The sequence below is a fragment of the Nycticebus coucang genome, chromosome 15, assembly GCF_027406575.1.
Source record: "Nycticebus coucang isolate mNycCou1 chromosome 15, mNycCou1.pri, whole genome shotgun sequence".
NCBI classification, from domain to species: Eukaryota; Metazoa; Chordata; class Mammalia; order Primates; family Lorisidae; genus Nycticebus; species Nycticebus coucang.
Window position 1 is genome coordinate 916,159 of NC_069794.1, and position 20,886 is coordinate 937,044.

Sequence of the window (20,886 nt, forward strand, 5' to 3'; positions counted from 1 at the left end):
GGCCAGTGTCCCAGTGTTGGGTCTTTGAGGACACAGGTGTGAGAGCTCCGCCTGGGCCCCACCTGCTTGGCCTTCTCTACATCTGTCCCGTAGGTCCCCAGGAACCATGCCTGGGGCTGGACCTGGCCACACGGAGGGGCAGGCTGGGGGGGCCACTGCCCTGCCCTCTTGAGCCCCCTTGCCTCCCTTGGGGAGATTCCCCTCATGCAGGCCCTTTCCCCTGCTCTGAGTCTGGGGAAAGGGACAGTCACAGCTCCATTCCCCACCAGCCTCTGCCACACCTGCAGTGGCCCTGCTGGTCTGTCCATCTACTCCAGCCTGCAGGGAAGGGAGTCATCTGCCGTGCTGAGACACACACAGGTTGCTCTCCAACATGAAGGACGTGGACCTTTGGTCAGCTTTTGGGGAGATGCTCATCTGGGGACTGCAGAGAGTCACCAATACCATGTTAATGTGCATCCTGGCCCCTGCAGATGCCACCACCCTGGCATAGGTGGTCCACCCGGGTGTGTGTGTGTGTGTGTGTGTGTGTGAAGCCTATGAAGACAAGTGAGCAAGAGAGCCGGGCGGCCTTACACCCTGCCATGCTCAAGTACCTCTATTCCATAGGAGCAGTCCTTAGGCACCCAGGGAGACTGTGATGCATGGTGGGGGCTGGGAGCTGGGCTGTATCACAGAGCAGAGAGGGCATCTGGGGATAAACATTATGATATTGAGCACAGCTACTGTCTTCTCTGGGCCTTTGTCCTACTTTTTACCTTTCTTCATGGGGCTCTGGGTGGACAGAAATTTATCATGTGACATGATCAGATGCATCCATCTTTTTGTTTTGCCTATATTTACAATGTAACTTTGTTTTCTGTTAGAAATCCATCCTTGCCCTAAGGCAGTAAAGATACCACTTTCTTCTAATAATCCTGATTTTTTAAATTTAGCAAAGGATTGAATTTTATTATTCACTAGAGAACCAGTGGTCTCAACCATGGGGACATTTGCTGAAGAGGCCATTCCACACCCTGCTGACCTTTCTGTCCCCAGGAAACACCCAGTTACTGTGAACACAGGACACTGGGCAGGACTCCCAGAGCTCCTGGTCAAACTTGGCACCTGGGGCCTCTCCCTCCTTCTCAGTCCCACCCCCCAAACCATCTTGACTATACTCAGACCTTTATTCCTCCACATATATTACAAAGAACTCTGCTGGGATTTTGATAAAATTACATTAAATCTACAGATTAATGTAGGGGAGAATTGACATTTTGGTGATATTGAATTGTCCCATCCACAGAAATCTCCCCATTTATTATGACCTCTTATGATACTTCATTATTTTGGAAATGGGGAAGAAGGTGATGTTCAAGCACAATTTGAAATTGAGGAGGATAGTAATGTTCAGTTAGAACCTGAACCTGAGGAGAATAGGGAACAAAAAACATATGAGAGTTTTTCTGGCTCTTCCTCAGAGGTGGAAGTATCTGATACTAATATGAATAAGCAAGAAAAAAGCTCAATGATCATTATGGCAGCTCAGATCAAACAGATGACTGGTTGAATAGTCTCACAGTTAAAAATGCTAACATAGATCACTCAACATTGCCCTCAGCACCTGCCTGTGTGGATAATCCACCTGAAACTTCTGCTATGAAGGCTTTATTAGAGGGCACAAGACCGGCGACTTTACTTTTGAAGATACTGTAGGGCTTTTCCCAGTCACAGTTACTAATATCCCTCCTAGTCCAGAGTACCCTCAAGGGGGCCAATGCTCTGATCACCATATGATTACTTTTGCAATTCTAAAAGATTTAAAACCGGCTGTAACACAGTATGGCATGCAGTATCCATTTTCTAGAGGTATATTACAGGGACTTGCACAAGAACAGTGACTTATTCCTTATGATTAGGATATGATAGCAAAACTATTCTCGAATCTGGACATTATTTGCAGTTTAAAACTTGGTGGAAGGAGGAGGCTGACCTGATGAGCGGCCACAACCAGCAGAGAGGAATTCCTATAATATCGGAACAGCTCACTGGGTCTGGTCAGTGGCTGGGGGTTCCGAGACAAATTCAGTACGATGACACAGCCATAGTGCAAACAAAGCTGTGCTGTCTTTGAGCCTGGGAAAAGGTTCAGGCTCCTGGAGATATCTCGATATATCTTTCATTAAGATAATGAAATCAGGAAATGAACCTTATACTGACTTTTTAGCTTGATTGAAAACTTCGGTTGATAAAGCTGGGACTTAGAGATATGCTTTTTCAAACCTTAGCATTTAAAAATGCTAACTCTGAGTGTCAAAAGGCTTTACATCCTCTTGACAGCACAAAATTCTCCCTTAGAGGAATACATACGGGCATGTGTTGATGTAGGAACTGAGCTCCATGAGGCTAATCTTCTTGTGGCTGCTTTTAAAAGAAGGGTTCAAAACGAATCTTGTTAAATGCCATAACTGTGGAAAGCTAGGCCATACGAGAAGAGAGTATCAGAAAAGAAATAGCAATCATAATACCAATAGCAAAAAAGTTTTCTCATCCAATAATCAAAAGATACAAGGAGGCCATAAAACCCCTGGTATATGCCCCAGCTGTAAAAAAGGGCTTCACTGGGCCAATGAGTGCTGCTCTCAATTTGTAGAGAATGGAACACTTTTACAGCAGGGAAAGTGTCAGTCGGGCCCAGCCCGGGGCCCGCAGGTAAAGAATAGGGAACAAAAATTGGATTTGCTTAAGTTGCTGGTGAGACCTACCTACTCACCAGCAACTTAAGCGTATCCAATCCCTTTTACATGCTACCCCAGGTAGTGCTGTGTTAGATTTACCAGCATGTGATAATGTTCTTTTGCTTTCCAACATGGGAGTAAAGAAATTGAAAACAGGAATATGTGGTCCTATTCCCCCAGACACTGTTGGGTTATTGTTAGGAAAAAGTAGTTTACATCTTATGGAGGGTTTATCCACACAAGTGTTGTTGACAGTGACTTCTTAGAGGAAATACAGATCACGGTTTCGGTAAACCAACCAACTCAAATTTTAGCTGGACAAAAGATTGCTCAATTGCTAGTCCTGCCTCAAGTTAAATTATAAAGTACTGGTAAGAAACACACTGGTGGTCTCGGCAGTACAAACAGCATTTTTTGGCAGACATCTATTGATAAGAATAGGCCTCAGTTAACACTCACTTTGAAGGATAAATCCTTTACTGGCCTGTTAGATACTGGTGCAGATGTTTCGGTCATGGCTTTAAATCTATGGCCCAAGGAGTGGCCGAAACAGTTGATGTTACTTTTACAAGCATAGGAACTTTAAATTCTGTCTTTCAAAGTACATTACTTTTACCCTGTTTGGGACCAGAAAATCAAAATGCTCAAATTCAACCATACATAGCTGATATTGCTATTAAGTTGTGGGGTTGAGATTTACTTCAGCAATGGAAAACTGTAATAACCATACCTTACTCTCATACTAATTCCTTTCAAATGCCAATTTAGCATAGAGGCCACTGCCCCCAAATATGCTCTCAAGCTATCTTGGAAGAGCAATAATCCAGTGTGGGTGGAGCAGTGGCCATTAACTAAAGAAAAGCTGGATGCCTCACAATTTTTAATTCAGGAACAGGTAGAGCAAGGACACATTGAGTCCTCTACCAGACCTTGGAATTCTCCTGTTTTTGTTGTAAAAAAGAAATCAGCAAATGGAGAATGCTCACTGATCTTTGTGAAGTTAATGAAACAGTTGTTCCTATGGGTCCCCTGCAACCAGGACTTCCTTTACCCTCCATGATCCCTTCCAATTGATATTTATATGTCATTGACTTAAAAGGTTGTTTTTTCAGTATATACTTGCATCCTGAAAACCAAACACGTTTTGCCTTTTATCTTCCTGTAATCAACAAAGACCCTATCAGTGTTTTCAGTGGAAAGTTTTGCCACAAGGTATGTTAAATAGTCCTACTTTGTGTCAGGATTTTGTTGATTAGCCATTACAGCCCATTAGAAAAAAAATATCCCACAGCCTATATCATTCATTATATGGATGATATCTTATTTGCACACCAAAGTTTAGCTATTTTGCAAGACATATTTAAACAAGCTGTACTTACCCTAAAATCTTCAAATTGCTCCAGAAAAAAAAATTCAAACTACATCCCCCTATAATTATTTGGGATACAAATTGACTCAAACACAAATTCTCCTGCAACATGTTAATCTTAGGTTAGATTCCTAATCTACCTTAGATGATTTCCTAAAACTGTTAGGTCATATTAATTGGTTATGTCCAACTTACGTAGGAATACCAATCTACGCCTTAACTAATCTTTTTAAAATCCTAGAAGGACCTTCAGATTTAAATAGTCCTCATTCACTTACTCCTGAGGCAAAGAAGGAACTGCAACTAATTGAAAAAGAGTTTGCCTCAGAAGAATTAGATCGGGTTGATGTTAGAGTACCAATTCAACTAATAATTATAGACACTTCTCACTCTCCAACTGGAGTTATTTATCAAGAGAACACCCTTATAGAGTGGTTGTTCCTTTCTAATAGAACTTTACAAAAATTAGAACAATATTGGCAGTGCTTGTGACTCAGTGGGTAGGGCCCCAGACCCATACACTGAGGGTGGTGGGTTTGAACCCAGCCCCAGCCAAACTACAACAAAAAATAGCCGGGTATTGTGGCAGGCAACTATAGTCCCAGCTACTCGGGAGGCTGAGGCAAGAGAATCGCCTAAGCCCAAGAGTTGGAGGTTGCTGTGAGCTGTGATGCCATAGCACTCTACTGAGAGCAACAGGGTAAGAGTCTGTCTCAAAAAAAAAAAAAATTACAACAACATTTAGACAAAATTTGTGAACTAAAGGCAGAAATTGCTAAAGGCAGAAAAAGACTTCGCCAATTTACAGGCTATGATACTTGTTCTATTATTGTTCCTTTTATAGAAAAACAAATTCAACTCAATTTTCAATTATCTATGTCTTGGCAAATCGCTCTTGCATCTTATGTAGGCTTAATTACCAATGAAAAGCCTCATGATAAAAGATTTCAATTCCTAAAACTTACTTCCTGGATCCTTCCTCATATTGTCAAAGACTCACCAATTGTAGATGCTGTCACTTTTACACAGATGCCAACAAGCATGGCAAGGCTGGATACACTGATGGTAATAACTCCAAAGTTGTTCAAAGTCCTTATAGTTCTGTCCAAAAGAATGAAATGTATGCAATTATTATTCTACTCAAAGACTTTCACTGTCCTATGAATGTGGTCATGGACTCTCAATATTCACGATTTGCCTTTAGCCACCTAGAAACAACAACTATTACTTCTACTGATGAAATTTCTTTCTTTTTTTTTTTAGAGACAGAGTCTCATTTTGTTGCCCTCAGTAGAGTGCTGTCGTGTCACAGCTCACAGCAACCTTGAGCTTTTGGGCTTAGGTGATTCTCTTGCCTCAGCCCTCTGAGTAGCTGGGACTACAGGTACCCGCCACAATGCCCAGCTATTTTTTGTTACAGTTTGGCTGGGGCCGGTTTGAACCTGCCACCCTTGGTATATGAAGCCAGTGCCCTAATCCACTGACCCACAGGTGCCACCCTCCATTGATGAAATTTCTTCTCTTTTTCCATCTATCCAGAGACTCCTTAGACACCATATCCATCCTATATACATTACTCATTTTAGAGCACCCTCCATTCTAACTGGTCCTATGACTTCACTACATTCACATATAGATCAAGCCCCTGTTGGTACTGTTCAAGAAGCATCTACTTTTCTTTTCTTTTTTTTTTTTTTTTGACAGAGCCTCAAGCTGTCACTCTGGGTAGAGTGCCATGGCATCACAGCTTGCAGCAACCTCCAACTCCTGGGCTCAAGCAATTCTCCTGCCTCTGCCTCCCAAGTAGCTGGGACTACAGGCGCCTGCCACGATGCCCGGCTATTATTTATTTATTTATTTTTTGGTTGCAGCTGTCATTGTTGTTTGGTGGGCCCAGGCTGGATTCAAACCCACCAGCTCAGGTGTATGTGGCTGGCGCCTTAGCTGCTTGAGCCACAGGTGCCAACCCAGGCATCTACTTTTCATTCTTATACACATGGTAATGCAAAGATGCTTCATGAGAAATTTCATCTTACAAGCGTCAAGATGAGCTCAAAAGTACATGTATCTTGCTCAAAAATACATGTTCCCTCCTTTCATGAAGGTACCAACCCTAGAGGAGAAATGGCAAACCAAATATGTGACTATCATCCTCTCCTTTGGTAAATTAAAATATGTTCATCATTCCATAGATAACTTTTTCTCATTTTTCTTGGGCAACAGCCTTACCTGGAGAAAGGGCTCACCATGTTGTTCAACATTTATTAGGATGTTTTAATGTCATGGGACTCCCTAAGTCTATTAAAACTGACAATGCATCTTCTTACTCTGCTCAAACATTAACTACCTTTCTGTCTTTTTTGGAATATTCAACTTTCTCTTGGTATTCCCTATAATTCTCAAGACCTTGAGATAGGCCTGGCCTTGAGAATTATAGGGAATTTTGGATAAATTTGTGGTATTGAACACCACCACAAAACAGTAAAAGATATGTTCTTTAAACAGAAAGGAGGAGATAGTATACTCCCCTTAAATAACAGTCCTAGATATACCCTTACTAGAGCTCTGTTCACTCTTAATTCTTTGAATCTCAACAATGATGGAAACATAGCTGCTGAACGTCACTGGACATCTCTTGCCCATTCACCACCTTCTCAAATACAGCACCCTATTTTCTATAAGAAACCCAGTATGTCTGAATGGGAACCTGGTTATGTGTTACACTGGAGTCGAGGCTTTGCTCATATTATTACTGAATAGCAGGAAAAACAGTGGTTATCTGCCCACTGGATTAAGCCTCGATATGAGCAAGAGACCTTACCAGCACTTTGATGAATCTGCCCTCACTGATCTCTTCAATAACATGACCATCAAGCAGAGGAACAGACGTTGTCCTTTCCCAAGAACCACTAACTCCACTTTTCCTTCTTGGGGTCAAATCAAAAATCTGTCATCAGTGGCTGAATATTTAGTGAAATGTCAAGGTAAAACTCTAATGGCAGACTTCTTATTCCTGGCCATGATTGCACTAGTGTCGACAAAGGTTTAGTGCTGCTACAAAGAATTTCACTTATTAAGCCTATATCCCTAATCCTCCATTTAACAGAACAATATCTAGGTTAATGCTACCGTTTCTATTTAAGTCCTGGCAATCGTTACCTTCAACCCATTCCCACTGCATGATTTTCTCTTATGTGTAATAGTATTAAAACCAAATAAAAACCATGCTGCTCCTCCAGACTTCACCTTGGAAAGGGTATGACACTACCCATTCCCCCACCTAATATTCCAATCTGCACTATGCCTGTTGTTATCCATTTATAATGGGTGCAATGGACAATGGGCAGAGGCGAGAAACCTCGGGCATTAGTTAATACTTCCTGTGGAAGCATCATTGATTGGAGACCCCATAGGTCAGCCTGAGATGGTTAGGTGGAGAAATGCATTGGTTTTGTAAGAACAACTACTATAGCCAACCATTCCCATATTGTTTGGCATGGAGGAGGCATGTATCCTTGTGACTAGCCTGGCTGGAACAACCTAACATCATTTTTGGATAGATTTACAACAACATATACCTAAAACCTTTATTAAATAATTGCAATCTGTCACAGGAACTGAAATTACAAAGCATTTCCAATAGTGTTACTAATCTCTTTCCTTTTTCTTCTGTGAAGGCCCACTGGCACCACTGGTATAATTCTGTTAATTATTATATGTGCCCTCTTGTTCTTTTGCCTAGCAAGAAGAAGAGCTGCTCAATGAGAAGAGCTATTGAAAGGAACAAGGGCTATTTTTCTCCCTTATCCTACCCAGGAATGTCTTAAACAAAAACAGGGGATATGTAGAGGAATGGACACCATGCTTGCAAAGGACAGTTACTGATTCTTATGACTTTAAAAGGAAATGCTGAAACAGGACAGTCTCCTGGCAAGCCTAGAGATATTTTGTGACTTAGGGGCAATCCCCCAAGTAACTCAGTGTTCCGTAATGAGATAAGATCGGTCACTTGTTAGTAAGCAGGTGTTAAACATTGATGTTTGGTGTTCCTTCATGGGGATTGTAGGGATAAAACACACGAGGAAAGAGCACATGGTAATTCTTACGCATGCAGCCCTCATATGTCATTACTTTAACTCTCCACACCTGTTGTGTATAATCTTAATAAAGAGCTATTGAGGAGGGGGCTCAGGGCTCTCCTGCACCTCTGGTTAGCCCACCTCTTGCAAGCTAGTACTTCAATCCGTGTCCTGCCTGGTTCTTTTGTGTGGCAGTGGGAGGCATAGTGTACATGATGGTGACATTTGATTATACTTTATTTGTAACTTTTGCATTCATCTTCACAATTTTATTTTTTCTTACATAATCTTTGTCAAGCTTGGGTATAAGGTTAAAGTTGCTTCATAAGCTTACTGAGTTGATTCCCCTTTTTTGATATTCTTTGAATAACAAATATTTGTGTGAATATTTTTATACCACTATAAAAGCACATTGGTCTAGTATTTGTTTGGGAGTGAATTCTCTCTCCTTTTACTGCAATTTACTTTCATTCATTGTTATTCATTAGCCCAAGTAATTTCTTTCTTTTTGACCAATTTTAATAATTTGATTTTAAAAAGGCAATTCCTACTTTATCTGTTTTCAAGTGTACTGACAGAAGGTTATTCCTAATGGTCTTATCAATTAAAAATTTTTATTTGGGGGCGGCGCCTGTGGCTCAGTTGGTAAGGCGCCGGCCCCATATACCGAGGGTGGCGGGTTTAAACCCAGCCCCGGCCAAACTGCAACCAAAAAAATGGCCGGGCGTTGTGGCGGGTGCCTGTAGTCCCAGCTACTCGGGAGGCTGAGGCAGGAGCATCGCCTAAGCTCAGGAGTTGGAGGTTGCTGTGAGCTGTGTGAGGCCACGGCACTCTACTGAGGGCCATAAAGTGAGACTCTGTCTCTACAAAAAAAAAAAAAATTATTTGTGCCGGTGCCTGTGGCTCAAAGGAGTAGAGCACCAGCCCCATATACTGGAGGTGGTGGGTTCAAACCCAGCCCAAGCCCCCCCCCAAAAAAAAAATGCTAAAAAAAAATTTTTTTAATTTGTTGGGAGCAAGATGGCAGACCAAAGGGATTGTTCAGATGATCTCTCCTAGAATGACTGGGAAAAAAGAGAGAACCTAGCCATATCTGGCGTGAGGACCTTACCCAGAGTCATAGCTCAGGGAGCATAGTGAGGAGGTTGTAAGCTGGATACAGTGTATGATCTGGAGTAGTGGAAATCTGATGAATTAGGCAAGTAACTGCAACTGGCTGGGATCAGCTGGCCCCCCTAGAGAGGCCCAGCATGAGAGGCAGCCTTTCTGGAGTTTTCAGTTATTGGAGGAAGCTGCAAGTTGAGTGGAAAGCTTGGAAGAATGGGAGAACTGAAACAGTATATAGCAATTGGATTTGAATGCTGGCTAGAGTGGACTTGCCAGAGGTTTGGTGGCTGGTGAGGCAGCCATACTGAGAAGGTCTCGGAGGCCAGGGGTCTGACATTGTGGGAAGGTCATGAGACGGTCTTAGCAAGGGCCTAAGGAACGGTTATCTTAATTCCACCTGCTGAGATCAGAACTCCACTCTTAGGACAGGCTGAGGGATTCCTGCACCCCATGGGAACTGGAGTCAGGGGGCACTATGAGACCTGCCCATGAAGGATTCTTGTCAGGTTTAATATCCCAACAAGGCAAGGTTTGACTGCTGAGGAAACAATCAGGTGATCGCTGAAGGCAACTAAATTTGGAATAAGGACCACAGAGTTGCTGGCTGTGCTCTCTGTTGCCTAAAAAAACCACAGTGCATCATCCAGTGACACATTGTAACATACTGTCATCAAGACCTATGTTTAAAACAAAAGAGGCAGTGAGAAATAAAAAGGAGGATAAGGAGGTGAACAAGAAGAAAGGACACATGAGGAGGTACCAACAGAAAAATTCAGGCAACCTGAAATACCAAAACAGAGGAACTCCCCCAAGGGACCATGAGGCAACTAATGCAGAAGACTCCACCTATAAAGAATTAATGGACTTGACAGAAAGGGAATTTAAAATATGGACGATAAAGACAATAAAAGGAATGGACAAGAAAATGGAAAGACAGAACCAAAAATCGGACAAGAGATATACAGAATATAGAAAGGATATGGTGGAGCTTAAGCAAATGAAAGAGATAATCAGAGAATGTAAAGATGCAGTAGAAAGCATCAAAAATAGGTCAGACCATGGAGAAGAAAGAACCTCAGAGCTAGAGGATAAAATTTTCATGCTAACCAGGTAGTCAGGCAGAAAAGAAGAGAGAGAAAGCAGAACAGGCACTTTGAGAACTACGAGACTCAAAAAAATAGGGATTCTTGAAGGAGGAGAAGATTATCCCAAAGGAATGGAAGCTCTACTGACACTATCATAAAGGACAATTTCCCAAGTTTTACTAAAGACACTGACACACTCCTTTCAGATAGATATGGAACCCTGGGTCACCTCAACTAAAACAGAACCTCTCCAAGACACATTGTAATGAACTGGTCCAAAATCAAGATGAAAGAAAAAATTCTACATGTAGCCAGGAGCAAGTGCCAACTGACCTACAGAGGCAGAGCCACTAGGATGCCAGCAGACTTTTCAACTGAAACCTTCCAAGTCAGAAAAGCCTGGTCATCCACTTTCAACATTCTTAAACAAAACAATTTTCAGTACAGAATTCTGTATCCTGCTAAACTAAGCTTCAAAATTGATGGAGAAATCAAATATTTTGCAGATATACAAGCACTGAGGAAATTTGCAATATGACCATCTCTACAGAAAATACTTAGACCTATTCTCAACATTGACCATCACAATGGACCACCAGCAAAGTAAAATAACCAGAAGCTAAAGGTCAAAATACAGCTTCTACAATGGCCCAAAGGATAGAACTATACAATGGACTTTCACAAAGATGAATAGAATGCCACCACCCTTATCAATTCTCTCAGTAAATGTCAATGGACTGAACTTACCACTGAAGAGGCACAGGCTGGCTGATTGGATAAAAAAGCACAAGCCAGCCACATGCTGTCTCTAGTAGATAAACCTAGCCTTGAAGGACAAATCGAAACTCAGGGTTGAAGGATAGAAAACAGTATTTCAAGAAAACGGAAATCAGAAGAAAGAAGGGGTCGCAATCTTATTTTCAGATACAAGTGGATTTAAAGCAACTGAAGCTAAGAAAGACAAAGATGGACACTTTATACTAGTCAAAGGGGAGAAATTCAATAAGACAAATATTTCGATTTTAAATATATACACTGAACTTAAATGCTCCCAGATTTATGAAACAGACCTTGATGGGTCTGAGCAATATGATATCCCATAAACACCATAATAATCGGGGACTTTAATACCCCTTTGACAGAACTGGATAGATCCTCTAAACAGAAACTAAACAAAGATGCAAAGGACTTAAATGTTACCTAGAACAAACAGGATTAATAGACATATACACAATGTACCATCCTAAAGCTAAGGAATATATTCTCATCAGCTCATGGCACGTACTCCATAATTGACCACTTCCTAGAATACAAATCAAACCTCAACAAAATTAAAAGAATAGAAATTACACCTTATATCTTAGACCACAAGGCAATGAAGGTGGAACTCCACTCCAACAAAAACATTCACCCCCACAGAAAGACTTGAAAATTAAACAACCTTATGCTGAATGATACTTGGATTTAGGAGGAAATAAAAGAGGAAATCGTTAAATTCCTCAAACATAACAACAGCGAAGACACAAGTTACCAAAATCAGTGGGATACAGCAAAACCAGTGCTGAGAGGGAAATTTATAGCTTTAGACACCTACATCTGGAAAATGGAAAGAGAGTGCATCAACACACTCACAAGTCATCTTATGGAATTGGAAAAAGAACAATCAGAAATATCCATGTTGAAAACAAAAAAGAAATATCCAAAATTAAATCAGAGATTAATGAAATTGAAAATAAAGAATCATTCAGAAAATTAATGAAACAAGCAGTTGATTTCTTGAAAAAAAAAAAATAGATAAACCTTTGGCCAGACTAAATAGAAATAGAAAAGTAAAATCTCTAGTAACCTCAATCAGAAATGATAAAGGGGAAATAACAACTAATGTCACAGAGATACAAGAGATTATTTCTGAATACTACAAGAAACTCTATGCCCAGAAATTTGACAATGTGAAGGAAATGGATCAATATTTGGAATCACACCCTCCCCCTAGACTTAGCCAGGAAGAAATAGATCTCCTGAACAGACCAATTTCAAGCACTGAGATCAAAGAAACAATAAAAAACTCCCCAAAACAAAAAAAGCCTTGTTCCAGATGGCTTCACACCAGAATTCTATCAAACCTTCAAAGAAGAGCTTATACCCATGCTGCAGAAATTATTCCAAAAAATTGAGAAGGAAGGAATCTTCCCTAACATGTTCTACGAAGCAAACATTACACGGTTACCAAAACCAGGAGAAGACCCAACTATAAAAGAATTTCAGACCAATTTCACTAATGAATATAAATGCAAAAATTCTCCATAAAATCCTAGCCAATAGATTATAGCTACATATTAAAGAAATCATTCATCACAATCAAATAGGTTTCATCCCAGGGATGAAAAGCTGGTTTAACATACACAAGTCCATAAATGTAATTCACCATATCGACAGAAGCAAAAACAAAGACCATATGATCCTCTCAATAGATGCAGACAAAGGATTCTATAAAATTCAGTGTCCTGGGCGGTGCCTGTGGCTCAGTGAGTAGGGCACCGGCTCCATATACCGAGGGTGGTGGGTTCAAACCCAGCCCTGGCCAAACTGAAACAAAAAAATAGCCAGGCGTTGTGGCAGGTGCCTGTAGTCCCAGCTACTCGGGAGCCTGAGGCAAAAGAATCACTTAAACCCAGGAGATGGAGGTTGCTGTGAGCTGTGATGCCATGGCACTCTACTGAATCTAAGTGAGACTCTGTCTCAAAAAAAAAAAAAAAAATTCTGCATCCTTTTAAAATTAGAACCCTGAAGAAAACAGGCACAGGTAGCACATTTGTTAAACTGACTGAAGCCTTCTATGATGTACCCACAGCTAATATTATCCTGAATGGAGTAAAACTGAAAGCTTTTCCACTTAGAACCAGAACCAGAACCAGTCAAGGCTGTCATCTATCACCACTACTATCCAACGTAGTGCTGGAAGTTATAGCCATACAATCAGGCAAGAGAAGGAAATAAAAGGCATCCAAATGGGGGCAGAGAAGGTCAAACTCTACTTCTTTGCTGATGATATGATCTTAGAGAACCCCAAAGACTCAACCACAAGACTCCTGGAAGTGTCTCAGGATATAAAATCAATGTCCACAAATCAGAAGCCTTTGTACATGCCACTAACAACCAAGATGAGAAGCTAATCAAATACACAGTTCCCTGCACAGTAGCTTCAAAGAAAATGAAATACCTAGGAATATACCTAACAAAAGAGGTGAAGGACCTCTATAAAGAAAATTATTAAACTCTAAATAGCAGAAGATATTAACAAATGGAAGAACATACCATGCTCATGACTGGGAATAATCAACATTGTTAAAATGTCTATACTTCCCAAAGCAATCTACAGATTCAATGCAATCCCCATTAAAATAACAACAGCATACTTTCAAGATTTGTAAAAAAAAAAATTCTTCATTTTGTATGGAAAAAAACCCCATATAGCCAAGGCAATTCTTAGTAGTAAAAACAAAGGTGGGAGGTATCACCCCGCCAGCCCTTCGGCTGTACCATAAGGCCATAGTGATCTAAACAACATGATACTGGCACAAAAATAGAGACACAGACATCTGGAACTGAATAGAAAACCATGAAATGAAACTAACATCTTATAGCCACCTAATACTTTGATAAACCAAACAAGAACATACATTGGGGGAAAGAATCCCTATTCAATAAATAGTGCTGGGAGAACTGGATAACCACATGTAAAAGACTGAAACTGGACCTGCACCTTTTTCCACTCACTAAAATTGATTCAAGATGGACAAAAGATCTAAATCTAAGGCATGAAGCAATAAAAATCCTTGACGAAAGTGTGGAGAAAACACTTGAAGGTATCAGACTGGTGAAAGACTATAAAGAAGACTTCAGTGGCAATCACAACAACAACAAAAATAAACAAAGGGGATTTAATTAAATAACAGTCTCTGTATAGCTAAGGAAACAACAACCAAAGCAAAGAGATGACAATCAGAATGGGAAAAGATATTTGCATATTATGAATTGGACAAAAGCTTTATAACTAGAATCTACAGAGAACTCAAATTAATCAACATAAAAAAGCCAACAATCCTTTATATCCATGGGTGAGAGAGATGAATAGAACCTTCTCTAAAGAAGACAGACGAATGGCTAACAAACATGAAAAAATGCTCACTGTCTCTCTAATCATCAGAGAAATGCAAATCCAAACCAGCCTGCCATATCACCTATCCCCAGTGAGAATATCCCACATCACAAAATCTCAAAGCTGCAGATGCTGGCATGGAGGTGGAGAGAAAGGAACACTATTTCTTTTCTTTCCTTCTTCTTTTTTTTTTTTTTTTTTGTAGAGACAGAGTCTCACTGTACTGCCCTCGGGTAGAGTGCCATGACGTCACACAGCTCACAGCAACCTCTAACTCTTGGGCTTACGCGATTCTCTTGCCTCAGCCTCCCGAGCAGCTGGGACTACAGGCGCCCGGCACAACGCCCAGCTATTTTTTTGTTGCAATTTGGCTGGGGCTGGGTTTGAACCCACCACCCTCGGCATATGGGGCCGGCACTACCTACTCACTAAGCCACAGGCGCCACCCGGGAACACTATTTCATAGCTGGTAGGACTGTAAGCTAATACAACCTTTTTGGAGAAAAGTATGGAGAACCCTCAAAGAACTCAAACTAGACATTCCATTTGATCCTGGAATACTATTACTAGGCATCTACCCAGAAGAAAAAATATCATTTTATCATAAGGACATTTGCACTACACTGTTTATTGCAGCTCAATTTACAATCTGCAAAACATGTAAACAATCTAAATGCCCACCAATCCAGGAATGGATTAACAAGCTGTGGTATATGTATACCATGGAATACTATTCAGCCACTAAAAATAGATGGAGACTTTACATCTTTCGTATTAACCTGCATGGAGTTGAAACACATTATTCTTAGTAAAGCATAAAGAATGGAGAAGCAAGAATCCAATGTACTCAATTTTGATATGAAGACAATTGATGACCTAGTACATGGTCAGGGGAGGGGAAATGGGGGAGTTAAGGAGGGAGTGGGGTGGGGGGTCACGGTGTGTGACACACCTCTTGGAAGCAAGACACAATTGTAAGAGGGACTTTATCTAACAAATGCAATCAGTGTAACCTGGTTCTCTGTATATCCTCAATGAATCCTCAACAACAAAAAAACAGTGAAAAAAATTTTATTTTTCAGAGAACCAAGTTTTGATTTGCTTTGTTTGCTTTTGTCATTTTCCTTTCAATTGTACTAACTCCTTTTTATGCTTTGAGTTATGCAGGTCTTAATTTTTAGCTTTTTAAAATGGTTAACTCATTCATTTTGTCATGTAAAAAAATCAGACACTTTTAGCCAATCCAAGCTGATGCCCCAGCACTATGTGCAGTGTCCAGTTCTAAAGACAGCTGAGCCCAGAAAATTTCCTCCCTAACACAGGGGGCGAAACATGCTTTTAAATTCCAAATACCATTTTTTATACCATCATTTTCATTGTTTTGCAAATATTAGGCATATGTTCCATATGTGCAGGAAAATAATGCACATTTCTCTATTTTTAGGGACTATTAGGGATCGCTTTCCATGAGATAGTTCATGTCCCACACATGACTGCGAATTTTGCTCTCCGAGTTTCTAGAGTTATTGTCAGGTGCTTACAAGTCTGTGATGGCCCACAGTGTCCTTTTATGCCAGTGTTTTTCATCCTTTTTATCCCATAGCTCACGTGAACCTATAGTCAAACTTCCATGGCACTTAATTTATAATGCTGATCAAAAAAAAGAAAAAGAGTGCAAAAAGGAAAATATGTATTGCAATTTGAACTTCTTTCAAAAATAATTTAATTAAAATTATTAATCTTTAAAATTTTTTGTGGGACACCTAAGATCCTCTCACGGCACACGGGTTGCAAACTGCTGTCTCACGCCATTAACTGTCCTGAATCCCATCTGGTAGACTGGTGGCATTTTTCGCTATCCCAGCCAGCTGTCTTTCAGTTAATGGTGTTTCATCTTTTTTCCCCTTTCTTTTATTTTCAGCCTTTGTATAGTTTTGTTTTATGGTCTCTTTTAGCAGTTACTTGTTACATCCGATCTGATACTCTTCCAGGAGGCCAGTCCGAGGGGTCACGCCTGTGAGTCTGGCGCACTGCACTCTTCTCCATCTCACACTATTTTCCGTCCACCATACTTCTGTTGGATCAACAACCTTCCTTTATTCTCTCGTTTTGGGTCTAGATGTTTGGGATCATGTGATTACCCTGCTCCTCTGCACTGCTCTCGCTGTTGCCTCTGTGCAACTCTGGCTATTTTGCTGTCATCACCAGCAGAATGAAGCACGTGCCGCCCAGGGACTCTGTCTCACCCTAATCCGCTTGGCTGGCTGGCTGCCGCGTCTTCTCTGCCGTGATGCCTTCTTGTGCAAGCCGTATTGCCTTTACAGCCTTCATGAGGCGTCACAGGGAAACTCTGTGCCTTGACAGACAGAGGCAGACAGCAGGGAGTGGATTGTATTTATTCAAACTTCATCCATACAATAAAGAACTCTGATCATTAAACCTCATTTACATCAGCAGTAAAAAAAACCCCAGTAACAGTGTATGAAACGTACATTTTAAAGTGCCTTTATGAGGGGGAGATCACATGACAGAGGAGCAATCCGCAGTGAGACGGAAGGAGCGCAGTCAGAACCAGGTAGTACATACACAGCGTTACATGTCATTTCCCAGGTAACTAACACACCAGAAGAAAAGCTACCGAGTCTTTGCACATTTTCTATTTTATTTCCATCTCTAGAGGTCTGGCCAGCAATGGCTTTGCACACCACAGGGTGGGGGAGAGAGACCTGGAGGGAATGCAGCTGGGCCAGTCTCCATGGCAGAAGGACCTGGGCACCAAGAAGACGGCGCAGCAGCTTGGACATGTGAACACGCCTTTGCACCCAGACACAGATGTACAAACACTCAGATACTCACACACACAAATAGCGGCCTGGCTAGACACAGAAACGTGTTTAGAAAGAACAGAATCTGTTTCTGAAACATAAAAAGGGGTGAGACAGAAGTATTTTCTTTCCAGTTCTGTCATGATTTGAATACAGTAAACTATCCCTGTTGGCATTTCTGTGCTCAGGGTGACTATGCCCCAGACGGGGCAGAGGGTTTGCCTGTGTGCGAGGCAGGTGGTACTGGACTGAGGTACTGTCCCACGAGGCTGAGCCGCCACGGCAGAGATCACTAAGCTGCACTGGCAGGATGCCCTGCAGAAACTGGGTCTTTGTGTTTTCTTTAAAAATAATAAAAATATCCTAACACAGTAAAGCTCTTTTAAAAAATCAAATTCCCCCACTCTTTGTAGAAAAGAATGTTACTATCTTAAATTATCGTTTGAATTTTCCTTTGAAAATGAAATCTACACAGGTAAAGCAATCTTCTTGGTTCCTATCTGCTTCCAGTTGTAGAAACGCCACCTGATGTCACCAAGGAACAAGATTTCACTCACCTGTGACTAGGTGAGCTTTGGGGGTGCCATCAGTTTCCGTGAAAGATCCCTAAATCATTCAGCGGTACAAACCACATGCTTCAATGTAAACCCCAGTAACAAAAAAATAGTTTTATATCAAATACAGTATCAAATTGTCATTTCATGTAAACACAGTGATTCTTGGTAAAGATCTGAGGCCAAAGTCCATGAAAAATGGCCATGGGATTAATTCCTGCTTAAAAAAACCCTAAAACTTGTGAAAGACAAGAGTAGTCTCTCCCCTCAGGCTGCTGGTCTCTTGGAAACAGCTCCTGTGGTCTTTCTCGCCAGCTAGGCTGAGCACAGAAGTCCAGGGGCCTGCTCACCTGTGGCCCCCTCTGTCCACTCCAGATCTTCTGAGGAAGCTTCCGTGCACAGGAGTATTCCCGTGGACCCAGCCTCTGGAGAGGGTCTGGTGTCTGGCTCTGGCCCGAGCTGCCTTCGTGCCCAGGTGGCTCATGTGAGGGGATTAGGGTTCTCCCTTTTAGGACATCTTAGAGCACTGTCCTCTCACCAAAGCAAGCCCAAGCAAAAGAAAACGTAGGGGTCCGCACGCTGGTCTCCTGTACTGCAGCCTGGATGTCCACAGCCAGCCTAGCCCTGTAGGTCAGCGAAGGGGGCCTGGCCAGTGTCACTGCAGCTCGAGGAGTTGCTTAGCACGGCCGACCCCGGGCTGGACTCTGCGGGGAGACCGGGTAGACACGGTGCGGCGTTGGGCTCCTTCCTCGACACTGAAGCCCTCTCCTCAAACAGGCCCAGGGCATGGCTGGGGCGGAGCCCAAGCCTTACCTGAGCTGCTCAGGCACTGGGCTGAGCTGGACTTGCCAAGAGGGGCAGACAGGCTGCTGGCTAGCACCCAGCCCTCCTTGCCTGTGCTCGGGTCCCGGACAAACCTGCAATGGGTGGCGGTTAGCCAGCCGCCACGTGCTGTGAGGTTGAGGTGCGGGCTCACACGGGGCATCTTACCACCGGCCTTCATCCCCCTCCTGGACCAGCTCCACTGTGTCCCCGCTCCTCACAGCCAGGGCGTCAGGGCCGCCCTCCTCGTGGCCCACCACAACCGCGTGTGTGCCCAGAACCTAGCAGTAGGCAGAGGGACACAGGTGCCAGTGCATCAGCACGCACCTCTCACAGCTGCAGGCAGGTGGGGCGTCTGCTGCCCGACAGCACAGCCAGTGGCTGTGGCACAGGCATGATATCTGGGGGACTTCAGACCACCGAGCAACAAGGACACTAAATGCCTCGGAGCTTCTAGTGAATCGCTACACTTAACTTGGAAAGGTCCCCAGTCCTGAAGGTGCCCAACTCACCTCACGACATGCCAACCTCAAATGGGCCAACCTCCCAGATTCTTGCTGGTCTCCAAGCAGACTCCTTGCCCCAGGCCCTTTGCACTTGCAGTCGCTCCCCTTGGTGCTGTTTTCTTCTTTTTACTAGCACCACGAGATTTCCTCTTCCCTGTTTGCCTTCCTGGCGCTGTCCTCACTCAACATGCCACATGTCCCCCCTACATCTCACTAAGTCGCCTCTGAGGGTGGAGATTCATGTGTTTTGTCCCCACTTTGTCCCTAGTGCCTACAGCAGGGCCTGTACAGATGTGGGGAAGCAGGTTTGTGGGATGCAGAGGCTGAGCTGTATAAGCTGCCCCAATGGCAGAGGGGATGACCCCTGGGAACCAGGCCCTGATCCCTGCATCCAGCCTGCTCATGTGCCCTGAGAGCCCTCCTGCACCTGCTGCACCTGCCCCCAGAGCCTCCCAGATGTGTCCATGGTCCAGGCCCAGCATGGACTGGCCAATAAGTATCTGTTGGTTTAGATGGAAATAAGCTTTTCCTTCCAATAACAAAAATAGGACATAGACTAGAAAGCAAATCCATGCTTAAGATAGTCCAGTTTTCTTTTAAGTGAGATTAGGTGTGGGAACAGCATTAAGTTAGTGAGGCCAACCTGGTGCTGGGAGGTGGTTGGGGTGTGACTATCCCAGGAGGAAGGGTGCGCCCAGTGGGCCCTGTGAAAGGGAGCCTGGGCACTGGGCCTCAATTCCACGGACAGAGCAGCTCTGAGTCGGAGATGTCAGGAGGACCTGGGGCCCAAAATCCATCCAAGTGGTGCCTTCCAGATCCCCCAGGGATGCCCAGCTGCGCTACCAACTTCTTGGCGGACCCAGTACACCTTTTAGGCCCTTTGGAGGCCCCAAGTCTCATTTACCAGCTTCTCTGGTGGGCTGCTGACATCTTCCTCTGCATCGGAGGAGTTGACGGGCTCCTCTGTGCTGGACCACTCCCCATCGTCCACAGGGGCCTCTGGTGAGGGGGGTGTCTTACTCCAACCTGAGAGAAGAACGGGGTCCACTAAGGCCACTGTCTGTCTAAGCCAGGGTCCCTGACACCCACAGCCCCACGCAAAGCTGGTTGTCTTCCCAGTCTTTTTTTATTTTTTATTATTAAATCATAGCTGTGTACATTAATGTGATCATGGGGGGGTCTTCCCAGTCTTGTACTGAGACTTGTCGGGTTGCAGGCTTCCAAGGTACCCAGCTTGCACTTGCCCTGTCTGTGAAGCCCACCTGGTGGAAGAAGTAAGCCCAGATCCCTCTGGGGCGGGTACCCTTGTAGGTAGGAGCTGGCCCTGCCAGGCACCACTCCATGTGCACCTGGGCCCTACAGCAAACGCCTTCCAGGGAAAAGTGTTTTCAGTTAACCTACAACATTCAACACTTATCAGCCCAGTAGGAAAAGCTCCAAATAAGCTCACCGAGCTGTTGACCTATGAAAACAGGGGGGCCCTGATTCTCACTGCATGGTGGGCAAACCAGGGTACAGAGATGCTGAATCAGGAGGCTGGGACCCCCACCCCAGCCTGGCGGGCATAAAACACCTCTCTGGACTCCAGACTACTCATGGCCCTTCATGTGTGTTCCTCCTGCAGCTGCCCCTAAAGGGGAGCAACTGAACCTCCCGTGGA

The 20,886-nt window shown here is 43.2% G+C and overlaps 1 protein-coding gene across 12 annotated transcripts in view; it reads right to left on the bottom strand.

The window, feature by feature from the left end:
* Positions 1–15,577: 15,577 nt before the first annotated feature.
* MCF2L (MCF.2 cell line derived transforming sequence like) overlaps positions 15,578–20,886 on the bottom strand; it is a 129,279-nt gene continuing 123,970 nt past the window's right edge. For 10 of the 12 annotated variants that reach the window (XM_053563548.1, XM_053563543.1, XM_053563541.1 and 7 more), the window contains 4 exons: positions 20,131–20,252; positions 18,889–19,001; positions 18,712–18,815; positions 15,578–18,602 (listed from right to left, as the gene is read on the bottom strand). In XM_053563548.1, coding sequence (XP_053419523.1) covers positions 18,517–18,602; positions 18,712–18,815; positions 18,889–19,001; positions 20,131–20,252 — 425 coding nt within the window. In that variant the 3' untranslated portion in view covers positions 15,578–18,516. Of the gene's footprint in view, positions 18,603–18,678; positions 19,002–20,130; positions 20,253–20,886 lie in introns of those variants that run through there. The other 2 variants (XM_053563553.1, XM_053563551.1) reach the window with 1 other exon arrangement.